The sequence below is a fragment of the Hesperophylax consimilis genome, chromosome 16 (genome assembly GCF_061612785.1).
Source record: "Hesperophylax consimilis isolate HC1 chromosome 16, BYU_Hcon_1.0, whole genome shotgun sequence".
Lineage (NCBI taxonomy): Eukaryota > Metazoa > Arthropoda > Insecta > Trichoptera > Limnephilidae > Hesperophylax > Hesperophylax consimilis.
In genome coordinates, this window is record NC_142851.1 from 35,387,052 (window position 1) to 35,413,919 (window position 26,868).

Here is a 26,868-nt window from a genome sequence, read left to right on the forward strand (position 1 = left end):
TAAAAATTATAATTATTGTTAAAATCGACTATTTTCCGCGTTTTAATTATCACAATGCCACCGGTTGACATTTGAATATTTACTTAATTTGCGAGATTTCATAAACGACTCTGTGTTCGTAAATAAGATTGGCATTTCGGTTCAGGCAGCGAGTCTAGAAGCCGGGGATTCGGCCGCGGTAACACGGTGGGATACTTACCTACTTTAGTTTGTTAATCTCCATATTTTGGAGAGAAGTATTGGATAAATGGAGGAAACAATTAATGCGGTCATATCCGATCAGGAGATTGAAGTGGGCGGAGTGACTGAACCGAGGAGTTCTCGTCTTATCAGTGTAACTGCGCGAGTTGTGATATTAGAACTATAACAAGTAAAATGTCTTATTACAAAGATAAGATACGGAAATACAGGCGGAACCATAAAATTCTTATCTATTTTAATTTACTAGTAAATCGAGTAGAGCGCGACGCATCGTCTTCGCATGATAAAATCACAAGTTTTTAATGAAAGCGAGATAATAAAATCACATGGTTTCTTTGTTATCTAAATTCTAAAAATGCAAAGAAAGAGAAGTTACGTAGAGGCCATGGAGGACGGATCGATTTACGACCTCCTGGAGGCGAGCAACACGATGGTGACAGGAGCCTTCAACGCAAACCTTAACCCGAATAACGTCAACGTGCCAGTGAAAAGTGCAAGCGCCGAAAACCTGATCGATCCGCGAATCAGTGCCACACATTTCCTTCGATCAGAAAGCCTGAGCAGTCCGATGTACAGTGAAAACAGCGCGTCCATAGATGGCGTTCATCAAGATTTAAGTGGTCAACATTATGGCGGCAATTTGACCCGCCACAATAACCAGAGTGACAAAGATTTGCGTATTCACATAGAAAATGATGATGCAGTGGTAGAACGCAGACACCCAAACAGGATTGCTAACGATGTTAATAAACTCGACGAGGTGTATAACAACTGCGCGGAGTACATGCTGAATGAGGAGGTGATTCCGAGGAAGTCTGGCTTCGTATCGGCTGATCGCATTCTGAGCTTTAACTCCAGTGATTTAAAGAATGTAATATCGCCAGGAGGGGGCGACGGCGGGCAAGCCGGAGGCATCGAGCAAGCCCGAAGAGGATCGTCCAGCAGCGAGGGCTCGGCGACGAACCGGCCGTTCAGAAGCAAGGACGAGGAGCTGAGCGACGATCAGGTGTCCCGGGAGACGCGTTACGAGAGTGACGACAACATCCTGGAGTTCGATGGGGAGGCCAACGAGATCGTGGAGACCGCGCAGAGAGGGATGCACCGAGTCAACAGTCTGGTCATCCCGAACAACGCCATGAGCGACCACAGCGGCTCCACCATCGTCCCTTGCCTCTACACGGGGAGGAACAGTTCTAGGAAGTTCAAGTGAGTTGGCTTTGTTTTTTTAATTTCTTTATTAATCGATACTAGTATCCCATTAAACTACAATTAAGCAGTTTGTCAACAGGATTTATATGTTATAATGTTACTGTTCAGATAAGATAAGATATTCATATTATTATTATTAGCACACATAATCTAAAATAACCCTAAATCTACGTGCTTATAAATAACAACTATCGATTGATAGTGATGAACAGTACAATTGTAAATTTAATAGAGCAACGCTCGTGTAAAAAAATAAAGTTTTAATATAAAGTTTTCAGTGACTTTCATCAAGAGCAAGAGAATAAAAAAAAAGATGTAGCAAATAGTATAAAATAATATTCAAGAAAGAGAAATATTATTATTGCTTCATTATCAAACATACTAATTTCGTGATGTGAGTTATTCCTGCGTGAAATTAACTCAGATTTGCTTTGAATTTAAGTGTTGTTCTCAAAATTGAAAGTGCTCGTGTGAAGAATAATTCATAAAGGTGATAAAGACCAATTGTCTTTTTCATAATTTCAATCACAATATCCCGCGATTTTTCATGGGTCTGCGCCAGTAGGTAATATATAAAAGTAATGGAATCAGTTGTGACAAATAAATTTTGTGTTAAAATAAGTATATACACATAAGGAACCAATGATTTTTAAAATATGAAAATAATTGATACAATTTAAAAACTTACCTTTTTTTCAAAAAAATTATCGATTAGCGCCCTAGGACAATCTAATCTACAATATGGTCTTATCGGATGGGGAAGTTCATGTGATTCCACTACAAAACCAGTCCTCTAAGCAAAAAAGGCAATTTTGAAAATTATACTCCATCAGAGTCCCCATCAGAATTCCCTGCCCTGAATTTAATCTCTCTGAAACAATTATATTTAAAAGATATTTGAATTTATTAGAATAACTTTGCACATACAAACTACCTCATACTTTCCACCAACCTACAACTAACACGACTTTTGGGCAAAGAAATTTCCAATATTTCTCTATAAATCTATTAATTTCCTTCCTCTTACAATAAAAACCTTTACAAAATATGCTAAAAATATCAAAGATTAACGCTGTGATATGTTTTTCTGTTATAATTTTCCTCTTGCTCTTTTTAACACACTTAAAAAAAGAACATACTTACAAATAACTTGACCTAATTTACAGTTGACTCACAAAACCATGTACAATGTAACTTTAGAACGGGGTACCCCAGTAAGGTACATTCTTTTCAAAATTTGTACAAAAATATAGAGTTGTTTAGACTGTTACATTATTGTATTATACTCATCGACGTTAGTAGAGGAAACAAAATGAATGCAGAAACATGCCACAAAAGTATATTATTTTAATTATTTATCAACATAATTGTATTTCATAATGTTTTAACCAATTGCTGAGGAAGACATTTTACGTTCTCAGTAGGTTTTATTATATTTAATTAAATTTTAATATAATCTGATCTAATGTAATCTATTTATTTATCTCACTTCAATCAGTCTGCATTTGGTTGCAATGTTCTGCCAATTTCTTGTCTCCCTGTGTCCCGAGTCCATTTTTTTATGAACGCTTTGAATATATGGACATTTGTTTATTTTTTGTAGAGTGGTAATTTGTTATGTCGTAGTAAATGAAATTTATCTGTCCAAAAGTTGTCTTCGTTTTTGCTTGTTGGATGTATTTTTGATTTAAGGATCTAGTCATTTTGTTAGGTATTTTCGTTAGAGATCAAGTGTATTTTTTGTTAGTATAAATAAGTATAGTTTTAGCATAGAGTTGTTGAAGTGGCATGATGTTTAGATTATTAAAAAATATGGTCAGAGCAAGTTCTGATAGGTACTTTGAGTAGTATTTTCAAGGTGGCTTTTTGCGTTATAGTTAGGGGATTTAAAGTGGCGTCATTTGCACTTCCCCATCCAATTATTCCATATTCTAATAAAGATTAACATATGGCCATATAGATTCTAAAGAGTTCTCTGTTGTCAAGAACATATTTGATTGTAAAAATACATCACCCACTTATTTTTTATGCAACGAAGAAAATGCAAAAACTCAAAAAAAGTACCCACCTACCCAATGTAAATTAAATTTTCATAATACACACGGGTAAGAGGTAAGAGTACCTACTTAATAAATATTAACGGAGCCGAACTGTCATGATTTGAATTTTTCACGGCCAAGAGTAGTGTCGTGGAAAAAACATTTATTAATTTTAATTATTATTTTAATGTAAACGAAATAAAAGAGATTTATAAATAAGTGGTTTAGGATGGGACTGATGTGAGTGTTGTACGTGTAAGTGCAGTCAAGTGATTATGATTTATGCTCCAATCGCGAGTATTACTGACGATGACTACAAGTTCATCACAGAATATTGTATCTGAAATTACAGAAGGACGCAAGAGAATGGTGGCTTCAGGGCGAGGAGATCCAAGAGGGTGGTGTTCAAGAACGGGCAGACCAACATTCCCAAGAGGCAGCACATCAGGGGCCTGGTCGGCAAGTTCATGAAAGACATCGTCACTACTTTGGTAACATGCATATACCTACCTATATATTCTACAGTTCAGAGTTTAGGATCGAGGTCCTCAAACTGTTTAGGCCTCTGCTTTCCGAATATTGATTTATCAGACCGAAATTTCCCTAGATTTCAGAATGGGTTTGTATGTATAAGGTATTCTCGATTTATCAGTACTGGATTCTCCACAATATTTCCGAAACAACTAATTCCACAATTGCCCACAATATTTTCAAATCAATTGGATGAGGGGGTGACTTCGATTTTCTAAATAATTGTAGCCCCACAAAATTTTAAAATTTTCTCTATTTAGAATACTTTTACCTTAAAAAATAACCCATAAAAATGTGGCTTTAAGGGCTCTCGTGGACCCCCATTTACATATCTTGTACCCCCAATTTAATTTTTCATTGACATGGACACCCTTTGGTTGAGGTTTATATAGATCACTTTGGGAATGACTGGTTTAGGATCTAAACTAAACGATGTTTATTTTGTTTCGAGTCGATGTCGTGCATTCATAAGCAATTTAGTTACATTTTAGCTTAAAATCAAACAAACTAACTCAACTTTTCACACCGGTTTGAAATTTCCCGCAGCGTTCCACAAGGATCTTACTTGAGTCAGCTATTGTTTTCGGTGTTTGTAAAGAATATAATATAATAAGTATGACTGCGGTTTTTAAATGAGTTGTGATAATTTATACTTAATGAAAGTCAAGAACTGATTGTTTGCCCGCATGTGTATTTGCAGATAGAGAGCCGCTGGCGATGGGTGATTCTGCTATTCGCCGTGGTGCACTTCCTCCTGTGGCTGTCTTTTGGGCTGATGTTCTACCTGGCCTCCTACGCCAACGGGGACATGTCCGACAGCCCGGGGGACATCCCCTGCATCGAGAACGGCAAGACCTTCACCGGCATCTTCGCCTTCAGCGTCGAAACTCAGGCGAGTCCACTACATAGAGATACAATAAATTAGAGGCGCTACTGAGTACTAATACGTCGTCGAAACTTGTTCCACTATTCCACCAGAACGCGATAAGTAGTGCGCGTAGATCGGATTCGGTAGTTCTAGTTAGAGCGTTGGGAGAGTTGGAAGTAAAAGTAATCGTTTCATGTCTCACTTATATACAATATTCCAATGGTCCATAATTATTATTACCAATACCATTTAACAGGTGCGATGGGAAAGCTGTGTTTTTACTGCAGCTGTTTCAAATGAAGGTCCACTAGGTACATGCCAAGCCGGGAGGCACGTCAAACGCATGGGGTTGAAATACACCGAATGACAAAAACGACCAGATTTTTACGATTTTTTCATACAAAACTTAATTTTGGATTTGATGACAAAATACCCAACCAAACTGAATATTATTTTTTTAAATCAAAAGAAATGGCAAATATCTAATACGGATGAAAGCTATTTTATTTATTTGTGTTTTAAATTAAAAGATATGGGCCATTAAAGACTTCTCTTTTGTTTTTGTTTTTTGATTTTTTTTCATTACAAGAATACATAGTACCTAAGTTCATGGCAATCTCCGTGGTCGAGGGAGTGGTGGTAAGGCCCTCGCCTAGCAGGCTGGAAGTCGCGGGTTCAAATCCCGGCGTGCCCATATAAATTCAATTTAATTAATTTGTGTTATTTCACAAATTACTCATTAAAAATTATAGTATATTTGCGACACGTCCCAGAGTCAAAAAAACTTTCAGTATCAACTTGGTGTAAGATCACCATTCAGAACTGAAAAGTTGCTTGAAATGGCTTTGGCCGTGTTTGGTGACCAGGTCTGAATAGCCAGGTACTTCCCCACCTTCCTCATATACATCTCCTTCCCCTCCCCACTACCTTCAGCCTCACAATACACCCCAATCCGGGATTTCATAGTCTCACTGGCTCCAGACGGTTGGGAGCAGTTGGGACGCTTGTGCAGTTTCAAGTATTAAGTAGCTCAAATCCGTACAAGATATTTGCTGTACTTATATTGCATCATTTTTTTAAAAATTGAATTTATAACCTCACCACTCTCACTAGGACAAGCCTGTGTTCAGCTTGGTTGGGTTTTGGCACCAAACTCAAAATGAAGCTTTATATCAAAAAGGCCGCGCGCGCAGCCGCTCTTGATTTTCTTCTCCATTTTCGTAATATGACATTAAATCAGGTAAATACGCAGGTACTGTAAGCATCAAGATAACAGCTAACAAATAATAATAAGTTTTATTTTCCAGGTGTCAATAGGATACGGAGAGAAATCGCCGACCGAGGAATGTCCCGAAACCATTTTCATAATGGTCATGGAGGTATGGATACAATTCGTAATTATATTAATTTTAGATTTAAAGTTATTTTTAAATAGCCTAGGATCCCTGAAAAATTACGGGATATTATAATTGTATGAATTGTGAGACTGAAAGTATTTATAAAAAAAATATTTGCCTAAAGATGCCTTTCAAAGACGATCTGAAATTTACCTTTCGAATGAACACCATTAGCAATCTTGAGAAATGACTACACTCTCAAAAATGTAAACAAATTAAAAACACAATTTAAATGCAGAATAATTGATCAATTATTCGGCATTTAAGTACCAGGCACCTATCTACTTTATCGCTTGTTTGAATGGCAATCAATTTTAGTTTTGAAAATCAAATTCAAATCCCAGTTCCAGAGAGTTTCCAATGGTTATAGAATAAGGAACATTGAACAAGGCATTGGCCACGAGGGTGTACAAATATACAATCTCCTTCCAGATAACCTTAAAACGGAGAGTATAAATGTATTTAAAAAAAAAACTTTTTAATCTTAAGTTATTAAAACAAAATTATAAAACTACTTATTTAATGTTGTATGTACTTTTGTAAGTTAAGAAAGTGAAATGTAATTTTTCTTTTAACTTAATAAATAAAAAAATAAATAAAAAACATTCCGAAGAAATGCAATTTGGCGTGTTTCGAGATACAAAAGTCAGGGCATAAATAAACCACTCATCGTCAGGGCCAATCGGACCTTCAAATTGAAATACAAAACTTTGTTTCATCGTCATTATGAAATTCAAATGGGATGTCGTTATTGTGATATCAAGCAAGTTAACGAGAGACAGAGCGCGTGCTAAATGAGCTAGAACCATAAGGTAGTGTTTTTATGGGTTTCTATTAAAAATTATAGAGAAGGCATTTCTAGTCCTGTGATAGTATTATCTCAACGAATGTAGTTTTTAGTGACGTATCCATCTCTATGAGAAAATGTCAAAAAGAAAAATGACAAAACTTTTGTAATTTCTGTTTATTATTTTATTTGTGTAGAAAAATGAATAGATACAATTTCTAATAATTGCTGATGGACATACGATGCGCGACGGGGCAAAACTCTGCTATCAGCTACTTTAATAAATTGCCTCAAAAAGCCGCCTGTAGTCATAGAAAGATATATGTAGTCAGCATTGCCTGCAGTGGCAGCCGCAGTGGGTTTATTTCTGCTAGTAATAATAAATAATAATATTTGGATGATTTGTATAGCGCCGTTTTGTGCACTAACTGTTTGTTTGTCGTCGTGTCCAGGTCGTGGCGGGATACGTCGTGGTGGGAGGAATGGTTGGAATCGTGTACGCGAAGATCGTCCGCCCCAAGAACTTGGACGGAGTCGGCTTCAGCAGAAGAGCTGTGGTGAGTTTATTTTTACCAATTCTCCGTGTATATTCTATCAGGTCCTCGACAACACCTCTTCCGTGGGTCATCGCAGGTGACCTCTCGAATGACTCTCTACCCCCAACGCCCTGCATCGAAGTGGGGATGGACAATCCTGGGCACACTAACCCTCAGCTTCCTACCCGCCCCTCATACCTTATTGTCTTCTCAGAACTTCCTCTCCTTCCTCCCCTTAAGAAGCCCCAAAGCAGTATCGCAGCATCCCCAAAGATGACATAGGCCCTGAGGGATTTTATTTTCCGCAAGGTTATTCCAAAATTATTTGATCCTTTTGGAGACAGTCCGCTAATAAACGATCTATTCACCTGTTGACATCGATGAGAACGGAGGAGTGTTTGGGCTTAGTCATGGGGCGGCGAGGGAAATAAGAAGACGCTAAATAAATTTGACCAGCTGTTCTCCAACATTCTTCCACTACACTATAGAGATATTACCGGCATGGATTGTCGCAAGAATCATACATAAAAATCGATTATGCACGCATTAACATGTTTTATTATCGAATATAACGTACCAAATGCTTAGAATCTCAATAATCTGACACTTCACAGGTTCAGCACGTCCAGTATTCCGGTACTATCGGAGTCAAGGTTTGAGAAAACAATCGTCGCGTCGATAAGAGACTATTTTGGTAAACAACAGAAGAATATTATGTTACTTTTACAAGAAACGAGGCAATTTGAAGCCGATATGAATGATTAGCAAACGGTTACGGTAAAACCAGGCGTAGGCGTCGGCAGGGGGAATTTGCCCCAATTACGGTGAACAAAAAATTAAAGAAAAAAAAAAACACTTTACATGACAAAACAAACTATCAGTTTTTTTAAATAAATGTGTCAGGTTTACTGCCAGATGCAAACGTAACGCGTCGTATCGGTCAGGGCCGGACTTCCACTTAGAAAACGATAGAAAGAGGACACAAGACTTGGAAAATGATATATTAGATTTTCCACGGCTAGGATTGAAAATGATACGCAACCATAGACATATGAATATTAGTAGACCTGCCCTAAGTGATTAAAAGCGTATTATCCCCACTCCCCATACCGGTTCCATTGAGCCGGCTGGGCTCGCGTACGGCCTCAAGTGAAATTTGAAAACGTGACGTCATCATTCTTGTGCGAACTATGGTCGAGGCATCATCGGTTCATTTTACGAAATAACACGGCAAAATGTTTACTTGTACTATGAAAACTGGTAAAAATAGATGCGAAAAAAGAGAATAAACCCAATTGTCGTATTACATTCCATATATAAGCATTATTTTATTTTATTTTAAGCATATTCACATCGTATAATATGAATCAGTTGTTACTATCACATCGAGAAACGTCTGGACGCGAAACACAAAGCTGGTTGGTTGCTGGGAAGTAAATTATGAACATTTATAAAAGTGTCTTAACTAAATACTCTGAAATTAACTACGACTATGAATATAGAAGCTGCCTTACTTTGCCGAATTTGGACTTCGCAAATTTGTTCATAACGTGGCGAGTAATTTGCGCTCCCATGTAAAAATGTCTATTCATTCAAAGCAGATTTTACTTTTAAGAAGTAAATGGTGATATTATAATGCGAGATGCCTATTTACTGTCAGATTGATTTATTGACGAATCACAGTCAGCTTCACTCCCTTCGGTCTTCAACAGTTGATTTTACCCCTCGCCTTTATCTTCTCGTCTATTAATTCCTATGTCTGTGTACGCAACGTATGTTTAGTTTAAATATGAGATATTTCCATTATTGAGTAGTTCGGCTAGAGTTGATAGGTAGTTAAGTACCTGCAGACTAAGGGAAATGAGACCATTTTTCTTAAGAGGCCTTCTTCATACAAAACTTAAATTTGGATTTGAAGCCAAAATACTTGACTAAACTGAATAATTACTTTTTTACTCAAAAGGTGAAGCAAATATTTATTTATTTGTGTTTAAAATTAGAAAAGATAGGCCATTAAAAAATCAATGATAATTATTAAATAAATAATATTTCCTAACCTACTATGTAAATATAATGAAATATAAATTAAATTGTCACTTTTCGTTGATGACTTTTGGTGATCATCTGGTTTGTAAGATTGCAAAGAACATCAGGAAAATTCAATTCCCTATATAAAAAAGGTTGATTGCAAAATTCACTCTGTACAGGGGGCGTGAACAAATATTGATCCATCAAATTACCCAAATACATAAAAATACAGAAGACTTACTGAAGATATCATCTTTCAAATAATCAGCACCAAATCCACCACTTTACACCATGAAAAGAACAATATTTCGCAGCCAGCTCTCAAGAGAGTAAAATTTTGAATGCAGAATCACACATTGCAATTCAAACAGTCCCTTGCAACAATAATTGTATTGTCGTGATATTAAAAGTGACAAGTAACGTTTGAATTTGTCTTGCGAATTTCAGTTAAAATAGTTATTTATAAGCATCATTTAAACAATTGGTTGTGTGAATCACATTATAAAAATCCCTCTAAACACTGTGAAATATAATTATACCATAATCGTAGTGATCCAAACGTATCAATCGGTTATTCACTAAATTCTATAAAATATTATCAGACATTACTGATTCCAGTGCGTGTGAGCGGTGCGACATCATAGTAGGTCACTATCACCCGTAAGTGCAAGCAGCGCAGAAACACTCCGGACGCAGTTGAGTGTGCAGGGTGCAGGGTCATCACTCACTTCCTAACTTAATATTACGAACCTCTAAAATAAAAATGGATGCTAATCAATGTATGGCGAAGGCTCAGGAAATTATTAACCAAATACATTTAATAATTACCGACTCATCTAATAAGTTCAATAAAGAACAACTTGCAAAAATAATGCCAAAAACTACCGAGTTACTGGGCGTCGCGGGACAGATGGCAGTGAAGATGGGGACTATGGAGGGTGAACTATCCGCATACAAAAATATTATTAATAACCAACCTGCAATAACTGGAACTACTCAATCTACTTCAATGGAAATATGTGACGCAATTACCGAGATAACAGAAAGGAATTTACGTTCGAAAAATCTAATTCTGCTGAACGTACCTGAAAGTAGAGACGAGAATCAAACCAACAGGATATCTGATGACAACAACAAAGTATGTTCAACGTTAAAAATTATCGATGATACACTACAGATAAATATTTCTAAAATATATAGGCTTGGCGTAAGAAAAACTGACAAGATCAGGCCAATAAAAGTAGAACTCCAAGATTCATATCAAGCTAAGCAAATAATCATAAATAAATATAAACTGAAAAATGGCATCAAAGTTAAACAAGACCTCACGGAGCTGCAAAGGAAACAAATGACGGATGTTTGGAAAGAGTTTGAAACGAGAAAAGCGGAAGGGGAAACAAACATAACAATTAAGTACATAAACTCTGTTCCAAAAATAATAAAAAACGTGCCAAAAAACTTAAACAGCACCTAAAATTGTTTGGGTACTACCAAAATGTCCGCGGAATGAGAACTAAATTACAACATCTTAAAATAACTTCTCCCACATTCCCACATGATATTTTGTTATTAACAGAAACATGGTTAAATGAGGACATCAATTCATCGGAATTAGGTCTCAATAAATACAACATCTATCGTCTTGACCGTGACCCCATTACAAGCAACAAATCAAAAGGAGGAGGTGTAATGGTGTGCATATCTAAAAACATTTCATCTAAAAAATTGCCAGTTAAACACAAAAGCGTTGAACAGATGTTTGTAATGCTAAATATCTCATCCACAAAAATCATTATCGCTTGTACTTATATTCCACCAATGTCAGATCTGCAAATATACAAGAACCACATCGAGGATGTAGAAACACTAAAATATAAATATCCTAAAGCCAAATTTATAATTGTAGGCGACTACAATCTTCCGAAAATCGACTGGTCTTTCGATAAGAACAATGAAGTGATTATTAACGAAACAGAAGTGCAGTGTGTCAAATCTAAGGAAATGCTTGATATGTCTTTTTTCCTAGGACTAAAACAGTTAAATAAAGTGCATAATTCTTATAACCGAATGCTTGACCTAGTATTTTCTAGTGACTTAAGTACAGTGGTAGAACAATCGGATGAATTGTTGTTACCTTTAGACCAACACCATCCCGCGTTAGATATTATTATCACAAATGAGTCTAGAAAATTGCAGAAATTAAAAACTTCATCGTACAATTTTAAAAAAGCTGACTACCCAAATATAATTGATTATCTTGACCATTTAGACTGGTCATTTCTAGAAGATGAAAACAATATTGTGAATCAAGTCCAACAATTTTATTCAATCCTAAACACTTCAAAAGAACGTCATGTTCCAAAAGTTAATTTTATTGCATCCCTTTACCCTACATGGTTTTCAAAAGAATTAAAAGAATTGATTTATACTAAAAAACAAACTCACCGAATATATAAGCAATCTAGAAACGTCGATGATTATATAATGTTTACTAACATAAGAAAGCAGTGCAAAGAATTGTCTAAAAAATGTTATAATGATTATATTAGTTTAATAGAAATGGAGGTTCATGATAATGTTAAAAAATTGTGGAACTTTTCTAATGCTCAGCGTAAAAATGATGGTAGTTTACCAAATATTATGTATCTGAATAACAATTGTGCGGATAATACCGAAGGCATTGTCAATCTTTTTGCAGATTTATTCAAAAGTGTTTATGATGATAATATTACCGATAATGAAATCCCAAATGATATATCACTTGAAGAATCACTTAACCTAAACCATTGTTTTATTGAAATAAACGCTATAGAAAAGGCTATAAAAGCATTAGATACTAATAAATCCGCTGGACCGGATGGTTTCCCTCCAATATATTTAAAATCTTGTGTTCGCAGTTTGACTTATCCATTATTTTTACTATTTAATAAGTCTTTGTCGTCAGGGTGTTTTCCAAAACAGTGGAAAAAAAGCTATCTTACGCCTATTCATAAAAAGGGAGATAAAAGCGATGTATCGAACTACAGACCAATATGTATATTGTCCGCTATTCCCAAACTATTTGAATCGTTAGTCCTAGATGTAATATGTAAACAAATTAATAATATTATTGTACCCAACCAGCATGGCTTTATCACAGGTAAATCCACCCTAAGTAACTTGATCATATACGAAAATTACATAACTGATTCTCTTGCCTTGAAGCATCAAGTGGATTCAATATATACTGATTTTTCCAAAGCATTTGACAAAGTTAGGCGACATATCCTAGTACAAAAATTAAGTATGTTGGGTATCAAGGGTAATCTGTTAAGTTGGATTGAAAGTTATCTTAGTAAAAGAGAGCTATGTGTCAAAATAAAATCTGTGGAATCTTACATTTTCGAAGCCACAAGTGGGGTCCCTCAGGGGTCTCACCTGGGACCAATTCTTTTTTTGTTATTTATTAATGATATTGTTAGCATATTTAAAGATGTAGAAGTTCTTCTTTTCGCAGATGATTTGAAAATATATAAAACAATACGCAGTTTAGACGATTGTTATACTTTGCAACTTAATTTAAATAAACTATATCGTTGGTGCATCATCAACTCTCTGTTTCTTAATATTAAAAAATGTCAGGTCATTCGTTTTTGTAAAATACGAAATCATACAATTTATGAATATTCGCTTAATAATGTAAAATTGACAGCTGTCACTCAAATCAGGGACTTGGGTGTTATATTTGATGAACAGTTAACATTCAATCCGCATATAAATGAAATCACAAATAAAGCCCTAAAAATGCTTGGGTTTATATGTAGAACCGCATGTGACTTCAAGTCACTAGAATGTTTGAACACACTGTACACATCTTTAGTAAGAAGTCAAGTAGAGTATAATTCGCCTATTTGGTCCCCGTTTTATAAAGTACATTCCAACAATATTGAAAGGGTACAACACAAATTTTTAAGATTTATTAACTTTAAACTAAATATTCCAATCCAAAATATAAATTATATCCAACTCATGCATCAACTAAATTTGATTACGCTATCAGATAGGCGAATTATCTCCGACCTTGTTCTACTAAATAAAATTATTAATTATAGAATCGACAGCCCTGAAATTCTTGCCACAATAAAATTATTTGTACCTTCCAAAAATACGAGACAAAATTCCACCTTTTTCTGTAACAATTTCAAATCTAATTATCATGCGCACATATCGTTAAATCGAATACAAAATTTTGGTAATAAATTTGGTAATGTTGTTGATATATTTAGAGATTCCGTAGCAGTGCTCAAACGAAATCTACATAAACACTTTGCTGAAATGTATGACTTCTCCACTCCATAGTAAAAAACCCATTTTTTAGCTTCTGTTTTTTCACTCTTTTCTTTTATGACTTCTTTTATGACTTCTTTTATGACTTTTTAACTTTAATATATATGTTTTAACTTTACAAATTAATATTGTAATTTAAATAACAATTCGAATATGATTTTAAGTCCCTATAAATGCTGATTAATTTCAATCCATTTATTTTTCTAAGTAAGTAAAAAAAGAAGAAAAAAAACTGTTCTCCATAATGGTATTCTGTATTATTTGTAAAACATTTATGTACTACAGATATAATAACTATTTTATTTATATACGTACGTAAACTTTTCAATGTCACATAGTTAATGTAATAACACTAATAACAATGTATGTAAAAGCCCAATGGGCGTTTAAATAAATAAATAAATAAATTATAACTCGAAAAAATCGACCAAAAAACTGGACTAGCAGTGCCATCTCTTGGCAAACAACATCATCCAAAATAAATCCTACCGCACGTACCCAGATAAATGGATTTCATTAACACATCCCTGTGAATGGCAACAATAACATTTGGCTGTCATCAGTTGTTTTGTTTTGCTCTATCTAAAATTAATTTTTTACCATTCTTTTTTGTTTTCTGGCAAAAAAAAAGTGTAGTGTGTTGTGCCTTGAGGTTTCTTCTCCCTCCTGATCTTCCAGGAGTCACTTTTCGCTGCTGATTTCCAGATATTTATAAACTTTTTTACTTCTGTCATTTTTCATACTATTATTGTAGTTGTTTACTGTTGTGAATAATGGAGGAAGATTTCCCTCCTGGACCCCCTACAAAGCCCCCAGATCCCTCTCCAGACCCCCCAGACGGGGAAAATGTAGAAATTTCTGACAGTGATTCTGTCATCTTGACTTCTACCAAAAAAAGGAAATTTACTCCTTCTTCCCCAATAAAACTTGACTCGCCTTCGACTTCACTGTCCCCACCAGCACTTTCTCAACTTCCTCCAACAAACTTTTATTCTCCTCATTCCCGTGGCCCATTCATAGCATACGCCCAAAAAACTGAGCAAGGAAAAACCATCCACCCTCTTGAATTTGGCAAATTCCTATCAAATAGCAAGAATCTTTCAATCAAACCTGGAGGTGTAAAAGCCGAGGGTCGCTTCCGAATCTCCGTCGAATTCCTCTCAGGGCCAGCTGCCAACAGTTTCATCAAAAATATCTTCATTTCATCTAATTCAAAGTTCAAGGCATATATCCCTACTTTCAATGTCACTCGCATGGGCCTGGTCAGAGGTATCTCGACCGATCTGTCCATCGAAGAAATTCTGTCTTCACTTTCAACCCCCCAACACATTGGCAATCCCATAAAAGCCAGGAGGCTAAATTACAAGGACTCCTCTGAGGGTATAATTACCTGGAAGCCCTCCCAATCTGTTGTTATCACCTTTGAAGGTCAATCTCTTCCCTCCCATATATATTTATTCTTCAACTCATTACCAGTTGAAATGTATACATATCCCACCACTCAATGTTTCAATTGCTGCCGTTTTGGTCATACCAAAGCTGCATGCAGATCTCAACCCAGATGTTTTAAATGTGGAGAAAACCACGCAGCTGACCAATGTCCTTCTTCCTCCTCACCTAAATGTTTTAACTGCTCAGGCTCACATACAGCTATCAACACATCTTGCCCAAAACAATCTCGCCAAAAAAATATTAAAATTTCTATGGCCTCTCAGAACTTGTCTTTTCTGCAGGCTTCTAAATTATTCCCGCCTGTCAAAAAATCATTTGCTGAGGCTTTATCCAGCAACTCCTCATCCAACCCTCTTCCCTCCACTACAACAACTTCTTCTCGTTCAACTAAATTCACATACAAAAACGCTATCTCTAAACCGGCTCCTGGATACGATCAGCAACAACACAACTCACTGCTCTTAAATCCCAATGGTTCACCTCTTTCAAATGCCACAAATGGGTGTGCAAATAATTATAATCCGTCCTCAATGAACTCTCTTAAACTTTCTGAAAAACTCTCCCAAGACAATTCTTCATTTATCCAAACTCTTATTATTCTTCTAATTGACCTTATTTCTTCTCAAACTAATCTACCGTCCAACGCTGCTACTATTATTTCCACATTAAAATCATTTATTCAAAATGGCTCTTCAGGATGTCAGAATACTTCAGTGGAATAGCCGAAGTGCTATTTCTAACAAATCTGATCTCCTTAACCTATTAAATTCCAACTTTATTTCTTTGGCTGCTATCTCGGAGACTTGGTTTACTCCATCCACCCACTTTAATGTGGGAGGGTATTCCTGTCTCCGCGACGATCGCCCGGAAGGTTCGGGCGGCGGTGCTGCCCTTTTTATTAAAAAATCCATATCATTTTCCCCAATAAATAATATCAAACCCCCCAATGCTGACTTCCAAATGGTTGCAGCTAAAATAAAGGACACATCCTTTATTTCAGTCTATCTTCCCCCAACAGCCCACTTCAATAAACAAACTTGGTTGCAAATTGTAAGTCAACTAAGCCCTCCTTTCTTTATATTAGGCGATTTTAATGCCCATTCCCCCGTCTGGGGTTCTGCTTTCTCCGACCGAGATGGTCGAAGTGTGATGGATTTCCTAGATCAATCCAACCTTTTCCTTTTGAATGACGGATCTCCTACTAGGATCTCACGCCCCAGCACAAACCCCAGTGCAGTGGATCTCTCGATATGTTCTACTAGTCTGGCTTCTCTCTCCTCGTGGGTGGTGTCCCCCGACCCTTGCTCCAGTGATCATTTCCCGATCATCATTACTTATCAAACTTCTTTCCAATCGGACAAGTCTCATATTTCGACAAAGATTAAAACGAAACACACCAAATGGGATGAATTTAACTCTCATATGGACAAGTTCCTACTAAATTCACCCGCCACCGATATATTTTCCGTCAAAGATGATTATAATAACTTCAAATCAATGCTCATAACTGCAATAAATAAATCAAATCCTCCCCCTAAAACTAAATCTCTCAAAAAACTCCCTCCAACTCCCTGGTGGGATGAGGAATGTTCCAAAGTAGTAAGAATTCGGAAAGCTAAATCTCTTTCCTATCGTTACAATATGACTATGGAGAACTATCTTATATACAAAAACGCTGAATCCAATGCCAAAAGGGTATTGAGGTAAAAAAAAAGATCCGGGTGGTACAACTTTTGCAGTTCAGTATCTCCGAACACTCCAATTTCGGAAGTTTGGTCTATGATCCGAAGATTTCGATCCTCCTTCAGTTCACCATCTCCTCGAGCGTCCCATTCTAAATGGATAGATGAATTCTTGGACAAAATTGCCCCCCCCTTCTGTTCCTAACTTAGATGAAATAACGCCCATCTATAATACTCCCATGTCTAATCATTGGCTAGACTCTCCATTCACCTTAATTGAGCTAAAAAATGGTTTATCAACAGTCAAGGACTCATCTCCAGGCAGAGATGGTATACCTTACAGCATAATTAGAGAGTAATTCCTGAGTCACGAGTTAAGACGCACACAGTTTCGTCGCGCGTATTTTGTTAACGAATAATAATAATAAATATGTCTAATAAGCAAAGCATCGCAGTACTGGATGATTGCTACACGCAACTATCGTCAATGAAAACTAAAAATCTCGAACAGGAGCGAATAATTCGGCAATTATCGAATGAAATAATCACTCAAAATAATATCATTTCGCGGCTCGTTACGAGTATTGAAGTCTTTCGGAGTACCTACAGTGCGAATGACAAGGTGATTACAACGCGATCGAAAACAAAAATCAACCAAAATTCAAACTCAGGTGAGAATATTGATACCATCTCTCTCACACCTGCAGTCAGCCAGCCTCGTTTGGCAAACAGCAGTGAACCAGTTACCGTTTCCCCTGCGCCCGCCCCCGCCTCCGAGTCGGTTACACAGGCTGAGAGCAGCGGCGTTAACGTCAAGCAAACCCCCCGCACCGAGCCGCCCTCCTGCCCATTGTTATCATACAGTGCCGCCTTACGCAATAGATTATCGGGGACATAAAGACGAAGCTTGTATACCATCGACGGTGGAAACGATCAGGTTTGGATAGTGAACACGAGTTATTCAAATCCTATCGTACAAAAATTAAACATAGCATTTCAATAGCACACAAAAAATATATTGTGGAGGTAGAGAATAATGTTAAACACGATCCAAAGTCATTTTGGAAATATGTTTCTGACAAAAAAAATGACAGAGGCCTCTTAAATCATATTATTCTGAATGATTGTACTTACAAAGGAACTGACGTACCGGAAGCTTTCGCAAAATATTTCCAATCTGTCTATAATCCAGAAAAAGCTGATTTTGATTCTTACGTACCAGGACAGATTGGATTGACAAAAGCTCAAAACATATCTATAGAAAACGTTAATAACATGGATTTCAGTTTAGCAATAAGAAAATTGAAACCAAAAACATCATTTGGCCCTGATTTCATTCCACCCTTCGTCATTAAGGGTTGTTCTGAACCACTGTCTAATCCACTTCTACATATATTTAATCTTACGATTAAAAACGGAATTTTTCCTAAACTGTGGAAGCTGTCAAAAGTTACCCCTCTACATAAAGATGGTGACAAGTGTCAGGCAACCAATTACCGTCCTATAGCAATTCTTTCCGCACCTGCCAAGTTATTCGAAATAATTATTCATAAATATGTATATGCCAAGGTTGAACCATTCTTGATCGAACAACAACACGGATTTCGACGTGGCCGATCAACCACTACAAACTTGATGGCATATACTGATTACGTGGCGAGAGCGCTCGATAATAATGAGCAAGTTGACACGTCATACCATGACTTTGCGAAAGCTTTCGATAAGGTTGATCACTTAGTGTTCTTAAGTAGGCTTGAAGAAATTGGTTTTTCCGAAAACTTAATTAAACTCTTTGCTAACTATTTAAAAGAAAGGGAACAATTCGTTTCCTATGGTGGTTTTAACTCTAACGCGTATCCTACAAACTCTGGTGTGCCGCAGGGTTCCAATTTAGGACCCTTATTGTTTCTAATTTTTATAAATAATATTCGGGGAAAAATCAAATTCGTCCGTTTTTTACTTTTTGCAGATGATATTAAACTGTTCTTAAGAATAAGATCATTAGAAGACTGTAAAAAGCTCCAGGAAGATATAAATGCAATTATTGACTGGAGTATTGACAGCAAACTCGGTTTCAACTTCCAAAAATGCTCAGTTATGTGTTTTACGAGGTCACAAAAGATCGTATATTTTAATTACAAAATGAAAGATACATCACTAAAGCATACGGTGACTTATAAGGACTTAGGAATTGTGTATGACGCTCGCTTAACATTTCACGCTCACATTGAAAAGATCTGTAAATCAGCTACAAGAATGTTAGGTTTTGTCATACACAATTCAAAGGAACTGACAAACCTTGCAGTCATAAGGCTGCTTTACTTTAGCTTAGTGCGTAGTATTCTCGAGAGTGGATCTCAGGTATGGGGGCCAGAGGACACTGTCTATGTACTAATGGTCGAGAAAATTCAAAAGAAATTTTTACGATACCTCTATATGAGAGAGTTTGGTTTTTACCCATGGCTGTTTCCAACAGCATTTATCTCGGGAATGCTGAATATCTGCAGCCTTAGTTCCAGACGGGACGTCGCATTATTGATGATGGCTTACAAGCTTCTGAATGGTTTAGTATCAATTCCAGACATTCTGTCAAAAATAGGACTTTATGTCCCGGATAATTTCACGAGAGGCCGCCAACACAGGCTTTTAATTCTTCCCAGGTCCAGAACTAACTTACCAATGGTGATGCCCCTGGGAAGACTCACTAGGTTAATTAACTCCCTTCCAGCTAACTTGGATATTTTCCATATGTCCTACAACGACTTTAAGCGCGAAATATTGTATTTGTTTTAACTGTATACTTATGTATAATTTTTTTTCCATATTTTGTTTACCGCTTTTGCATATGTTTTAACTGTATACTTATGTATAAAATTTTCTTCAATAATTTGTTTACCGCTTTTGCAATGTATTGGTTTTTGTACTGTTTTTGCAAATAAATAAATAAAAATAAAAAAAAAAATAATCAAAAATAGTAATGATAATGTTCTAAATCACTTCTTAAGCATCTTAAATAAAATCTTCCAGACTGGTATAATGCCTGATGACTGGAGTTGTCAAATAATCATCCCTATTTTAAAAACAAACAAATCTCCAAATTTTGGATCCAACTACAGGCCAATCGCTCTTTCATCCACCCTCAGTAAACTTTATGAAAAATTAATTAAAAACCGATTAGAATTTTTTGTCGAGAGTAAACAGCTTCTCTCTCCATCTCAATTTGGATTTAGGAAAAAAAAATCCACTCAGGATAACCTTGCCATCATCAGCACTGATATTAATTTATCAATTTCTAAACAGGAAGTTTGTCTTGCCGTCTTTATAGATATAGAAGGCGCCTTTGACAATGTTTCCATCCCAATCCTGAAAAAAAAACTTCTAGGCCTTGGCCTTCCCCCCATGTTTGTCCAATCAATTATTAATCTATTTCTAGATAGAAAAATTTTCATTGAACTTCCAGATATTTCTCCTCAAAGTAGGTCTATTTGGAAGGGTTTACCACAAGGCGATGTATTGTCCCCCTTACTGTATAATATATACACATATGATATGCATGTCACTATTCCCCCACAAATAAAAATTATCGAGTTCGCAGATGACATAGCTTTCTTCTTATCATCCAAAATCATCCCTCTTGCCGTCAAATATCTTAACGAAGCCATGAATGCCCTTTGCACATGGCTCACGTTACATGGTCTTGAACTTTCAATCCAAAAGACTCAGTGTGTCACCTTCTCAAACCGCCATAAAAACCCCCCCGTTCAAATTTTATTTAAAAATTCTCCAATCTCCAACGCTTCTGAAGTAAAATTTTTGGGAGTAACATTTGATAGGAAACTTAAATGGTCTTCCCATATTAATAATTTAGTTACTAAATGCGAAAAAAATTTAAATATCATCAGATCATTATCTGGCGTTTGGTGGGGAGCTCACCCTACTTGCATTAAGTTGCTTTACAATGCACTTATTCGAAGCCATCTCGACTATGCCTGCCCACTTTTTAGTACTGCCTCAAAAAATGTACTTAATAAATTAGACAAAATTCAATCTAAATCTTTGCGAATAATAACTGGAGCGATGCAATCGTCACCCATCAATTCCCTTCAAGTAGAATGTTCTGATCCTCCTCTTTATTTAAGGCGTCAACTATTTGCTGACAAATTTGTTCTTAAATGTTTAAATTCTAAATGTCATCAGGTTATCCCCAGCGTCTCGTTGTTCATTGACTCAAACCATTCATCTACAATCAGAGCTTCCAAAAAACCCTTGACTCTGTGCAGAAACGGGCGGTCCGTTTGATAGATTCCCCAATCTTAACAAACGGACTGCAATCTTTAGAGCACAGGCGTCAGGTAGGTATGCTGTCCTTGTTCTATCGGTATTACAATGGAAGATGCTCTGAGGAACTAGCGTCATTGATCCCTTCGGCACCGGTGCGTAGTCGGGATACACGCCAAACGCGCGCCCAACATTTGTACACAGTTGACACTTGTCACATGAGAACGGGTCGCTTCTACGATTCGTTCTTAAGTTCAACAGCTCGGCTGTGGAACGAACTGCCGGCCTCTGTGTTTCCTCCCTCCTACAACATGGGACTCTTCAAGACCCATGTTCACTCCTTCCTCTCCACAAAAAGACCCTCCACACAGCATCCCCAAAGATGACATAGGCCCTGAGGGAAATTATTTTCTTCAGGGCCTCCTGTGTGGAGTAAATATAAAAAAAAAAAAAAAAAGCTTCAACTAAACCTATTCCTGACATCTGTAAAAATTTTAAGTCTCTCTCAGAGCTCCACATCATCCAAAATGATCTACTTCCCTTATACAAACTAAAATATAGTCACGTCACCCTATCCCCAACAATATTAGAAGGGATCGGAATCTTTAAAAGTCATTCCAATCTCCCGGCCCGAACTGTCAATAATATGTTCAATGACATTATTTTATCTAAATGGCCCAACTTTTCTCTTTTATTTACTGATGGATCCAAATCTCCCGACTCTCCCTAACTGTGGTATAGGTATTAACGTTTACCACAATAATTCTAATGATAGAATATTTCATTCAATTTCAAATCAATTTTCAATATTTTCAGCTGAGTGCATTGCAATAATAGAATCTCTCAAATATATAATCAAAAATAATTTTGAACATTCCCTCGTTCTCTCTGACTCTCTCAGTTCCCTCCAAAAACTTAAATCCAGTCCTCTTCTTCATCCTGATGATCATTTTGTATGCCTTATTCGAGTGATGATAGCATCCATTCAAAGCTCTGGTAAATCTGTAACTCTGATTTGGATTCCTGGACATGTTGGTATCATGGGTAATGATATTGCGGATGCCTTGGCAAAACAAGGAGCGTCCAACCCTGTTGTTACCCTCGTAAACCACATTCCCTTATCTGACATTTTTTCCATCATCAAAGAAAGATCCCGCAATGTTTGGTCAGAGTATTGGCACATTGCTAGTCAATCCAAGGGAGCCTGCTATGCCTCAATACAAAGGACTATTCCATCAAAACCGTGGTTTCAGCAATTCCCTCATTTTTCCAAAAAAGAAATTTCTTCACTCATTCGAATGAGGATCGGTCATTGTTCCGTTCCTTCCCATCTTTTTAAAATTCACGTCCTTGACTCCCCAGATTGTACATTCTGTGGTCTAGAAGTGGGAACTTTAGATCACATATTTTTTGGTTGTCCCTCTCTAAACAAATATCCTCTCTTCTATCAAGCCTTAACTAAAATTGCCTCCCCTCCATTCAACATTTCATCTCTTTTAAGTCTGAACTCGACTCCAATTTTCATTATAATTTTGAAATTTGCCTATTTAAATAAAATTAATATTTAAATTCACCTTTCAATACACCTTTCTCAATAATTTTAAATGATGGCCAAGAACACCCTTGAAGGGTGAAAGCCAGAAATAATGGAAAAAAAAAAAAAAAAAAAAAACACATCCCTGTAACAAAGTTGAATCTTGAATCTATACAAAGACGACCAGAGATGTCGGTACTATCAACTATTTGTAATTTTAAATTTAAAATATTATTAAACAAAAAATAAATTAATTAAATATCATCCTAACTACAAAAAGTCTACAGCGCTTCTCCAACTTTTGTATAAAAAGGGAACTATATTATCTGAAAACGAGCTAGGCTCTTAAGGGGAGGCTACCGAGCAATGTCAAGAGTTTGTCTTTATTGATTTTTAGGGATATTATGCCGTGCTATGCTTCATCCTCTTTGAGCCAAAGTTTCAGAAATCTTTGCCATTGTCCATCGTAGCGCAGATGTGTAGATTGTGGAATTGTTTACAGGTGTGCATGCGAGATGGGCGGCTGTGCTTGCTGTTCCGAGTATGGGACGTTCAGCAGAAGCACGCGGTGGGCACGCAGGCATCGGGCTGGCTGGTTCAGCACTCCGGGCCGCGCAGCACGTCGCTGAAGCTTAGCCCGCAGAATCCGCTCGTGCTGTGGCCCACCACGCTGGAGCATGTCATCGACCACACCAGCCCGCTCTACGACTGGTCAGCCAAGGACTTCGTCGACCAGAGGTGAGCAACAGATATTTATGGGCCTAGTACACATTCACCCAATGCATTGGGCCAACGTGTGCACGCTGGCTAATGTGCACAGGACCACTTGGCTGTTGCATGCGTTGGCCGCCAACGTTGGCCGGTCAACCCGATTATAGTCAGTTTTTGTGCATTCATCAAATCAAAGGATCTTAGCGCCAACCCGCTAAACGGCGTTGACACGTTAGCCCTGTCTCCAGTTCGCAATACATGTTCAGCGGAGACAGTCGTGGTGATTATTGCGAATTCTGATGATTAATAATTAAAGGTGCTGTACAAATAATTTGCAGCAGCTGCGATAATTTCCACAACTTGAAGGCCTCTATGATCGAGGGGTAAGGCTCTCGATTAGCAATCCGAAGGTCACGGGTTCAAATCGCAGCATGCGCAAGTAAATTTTATTTGATTAATATGTGTTATTTCACAATTTATTTAAAAATAATATATAGTTTACTTGCGGCATATTCCAGAGTGGAAGACATCGTATATACTCTCAGTATCTCCCTGGTGTAAGATCAGTATGCAGAAACGTTGCTTGAAATGGATTTAGCCATGTTTGGTGACCCCAATTGGGGATGCCATAGTCTCACTGGCTCCAGATGGTTGGGAACAGTTAGGACTCTTGTGCGGTATTCACATCAAAAAAAGGAAGATCAAATGGCCAACGCAGAATAGGGTACTCGTATTTCCATTGTTTTTTTTACTCTCCAATAAAAAATTATAGTAAGGTATATTTATTTTATTTTTATATTGATGAATAAATTTTCTGATTTTTTCTGAAATTAACGATTTAAAATGTGCCATTTTCAATTTTCCCCCTAAACGAAATGACTGTTTTTAACCGGTTAACGTTAACGACGGCGTTCACATGTTGGCCCAATGCATTGGGCCAACATGTGAACGCCCATTCTTTAACGATTTTATCAATAAATTTTTTTGTTATTATATTTTACATTATTTTAATTGAATTTTATGCAAAAAATATTAATTGATTTAATTTGGTCAATACATTTTATATAGTTGAATGCATTCACATACAGTTGAAGAGGGTGGGTGGACAGAAAATTCCAAAATTGTTTTTGGGCTCCCCTTTAAGTTTATCAAAATGATGAATTTATAAAACTAAAATAAAAATCGTGGAGGTAATGGATTAAAGGTTCGGCTCAAAGCTGAAAGATCAATATCAAACATAATGCAGAAATGCACTACGAGTTGATAATATAAACATCATATGACAGTAGTGTGAGTGACAAGGGATAGCTCTGTCCCCTGAAAGCACAGAGCAGATGACAAATATAAAATTTATTTTTGAAAGATTTCAATAACACGTCAATGTAACTCTTCCAGGTTTGAGGTGGTCGTCACCCTGACGGGATCCTCCCGGCTGTCGGGGCAGATGACGCAAAGCCGCACCTCCTACCTGCCCTCCGACATCCTGTGGGGGCAACGGTTCAAGAAAGTTCTCAGGTCAAATTTATTTCTATTTTGCAATTCCACGACTCTTGGAAAATATGTCTTTTCTCGTAATTCTTCTTTAATTAATAAAAAGTTTATTTATAAACAAGTTCTGCGGTGCACCTAATTGTCAATACGCGCGATAGCTGTTTCGCCTTCCGAAGGTACTCAAAACCAGTAGACGCCGGTGAGGTAGGTGATCACTAGGAGACGGAAAAGCTGGGGCAAAACCAGTGCCGTACTCTAGGGAAAAATACATACCTATTAACCCTTCAGACCCATGGCGTATTGACCGTTATATTTCTTAAATATGTTGTCAGAAAGTCGGTGAATTTATGTGTATTTCAGCTTCTCGATAAAATTCGCAGCTGCAAAAACTACACCGTGATTAAAAAGAATTTAACCCATTAAATAGTGATTTAATTGTTTTGCCTTTAATAATGAGTGGTTCTGAAATTCTTCATTTTGCCACAGCTTTCCGTGTATTAGTGATATGTATTTTATGATAGTAAAATACTCTCAATGGCGATGTGTTAGGTATTATCAGCACCCGGAACAGACTGCCCCAATTGTGCCCACTTAGCGCCGGCCCTGTTATTGATTACCATGTAAAGTTTCCCCACTTAATGTATTGTTCAAATTTGACTTTAAACTTGAAAACAATGAAGTATTCTTTTATGTTTGAACAGTTACAATGCCCAGAAGGGAGTGTACGTGGTGGACCACAAGTCCCTGAATAAAGTGACGCAGGTGGACAGTCCGCTGTGCAGTGCCCGCCTGCTCCGGGAGCTGACGGCGGAGGGGCCCACCTCCCCGCTGCTCCGCTCCACTCCCTCGTCGCCCCCGTCCACCCTCACCAGCCCCGGATGGAGCTTTCGGAAGCAGTTCAAGCCGCTAGTAGCCAGAACAGCATCCTGATTTTTAACATTTTTACTCGTAAGCAGCTATTGCATAAGTTTATTTCATCATTCATGAAGTTTTCAGTGGTTCCGTGATGTACTTGACTGACCAACATCTCGGAAATTCGTCAGACCCTCAAAATGGTAAACTGCTCAAAGAGACCAAATTAATAAGCTGTGAGATATTTCAATGGAGCCAAGATGGGTTAAAAATTAATAGGTTGATTTTATGACTTCTTCTTGTGCTCAGCATCTCCGATGTAGGGCGATTTAGCGGCTTTTATGTTTCCTGCCTCCGACAGTTCACCTCTTTCTTTTGTTGTAAAGAACCTCCTCAAAGGACCCCCAAAGATGAGAGGTTTATAAGGTTTCCCCAAATTTCTTGAGGGAAACGATAAAAATAAATAATTATTGTATTCACAATTAGTCATATTTTAAGTATAAGATCCTTCTTCCACAGTGATAAACAAGTATCCGATACTTATGTTTTCAGAATACTTATCGCACACAGTCCTTACACGCTGCTACTGAAACCACGAGACCCGCGTCAACACCAACCGAATTGAATTCTCCAAATGTCAAAACTAGAAGGCTTTCATAACCTCACTCATAAACAAACCGTGTCATTTTTATATCCCTTCATTCCTTGTTGACTTTTTTGTTCCCAGCATTGATATTGACTATTTTTAAAGTCTGGACGGCGTGAGTGGGAACAAGATTGCCCGGCTGGTTGCAGGAGAGTGGCATCGCCGACGAGTTTACAAAATGCCAGCAATGTGTGCCTGCGTACAAACCTCCGTGCAGATGTATCTCGAATCTGTGGAATAGGAACCTAACCTAATTAGTTGTGTTTTGGGTGATGAATCTAATTCAGTGCCAAAGTGTGT

At 37.2% G+C, this 26,868-nt stretch overlaps 1 protein-coding gene across 3 annotated transcripts; it reads left to right on the forward strand.

The window, feature by feature from the left end:
• LOC149417132 (uncharacterized) lies at positions 1-26,812 on the forward strand. 3 transcript variants are annotated; one of them, XM_089641247.1, is made up of 9 exons: positions 1-1,407; positions 3,802-3,940; positions 4,681-4,872; positions 6,156-6,227; positions 7,485-7,589; positions 23,371-23,606; positions 24,975-25,094; positions 25,772-26,018; positions 26,674-26,812. In XM_089641247.1, the coding sequence occupies exons 1-8, from the start codon at positions 557-559 to the stop codon at positions 25,998-26,000; spliced, it is 1,944 nt and encodes a 647-aa protein (XP_089497373.1). In that variant the 5' UTR covers positions 1-556; the 3' UTR covers positions 26,001-26,018; positions 26,674-26,812. The 3 variants fall into 3 exon arrangements, with proteins under 3 accessions (XP_089497373.1, XP_089497374.1, XP_089497372.1); XM_089641248.1 differs by having other exon boundaries at positions 26,650-26,781; XM_089641246.1 differs by lacking the exon at positions 26,674-26,812 and adding an exon at positions 26,475-26,612.
• The last annotated feature ends 56 nt before the right edge of the window (positions 26,813-26,868 follow it).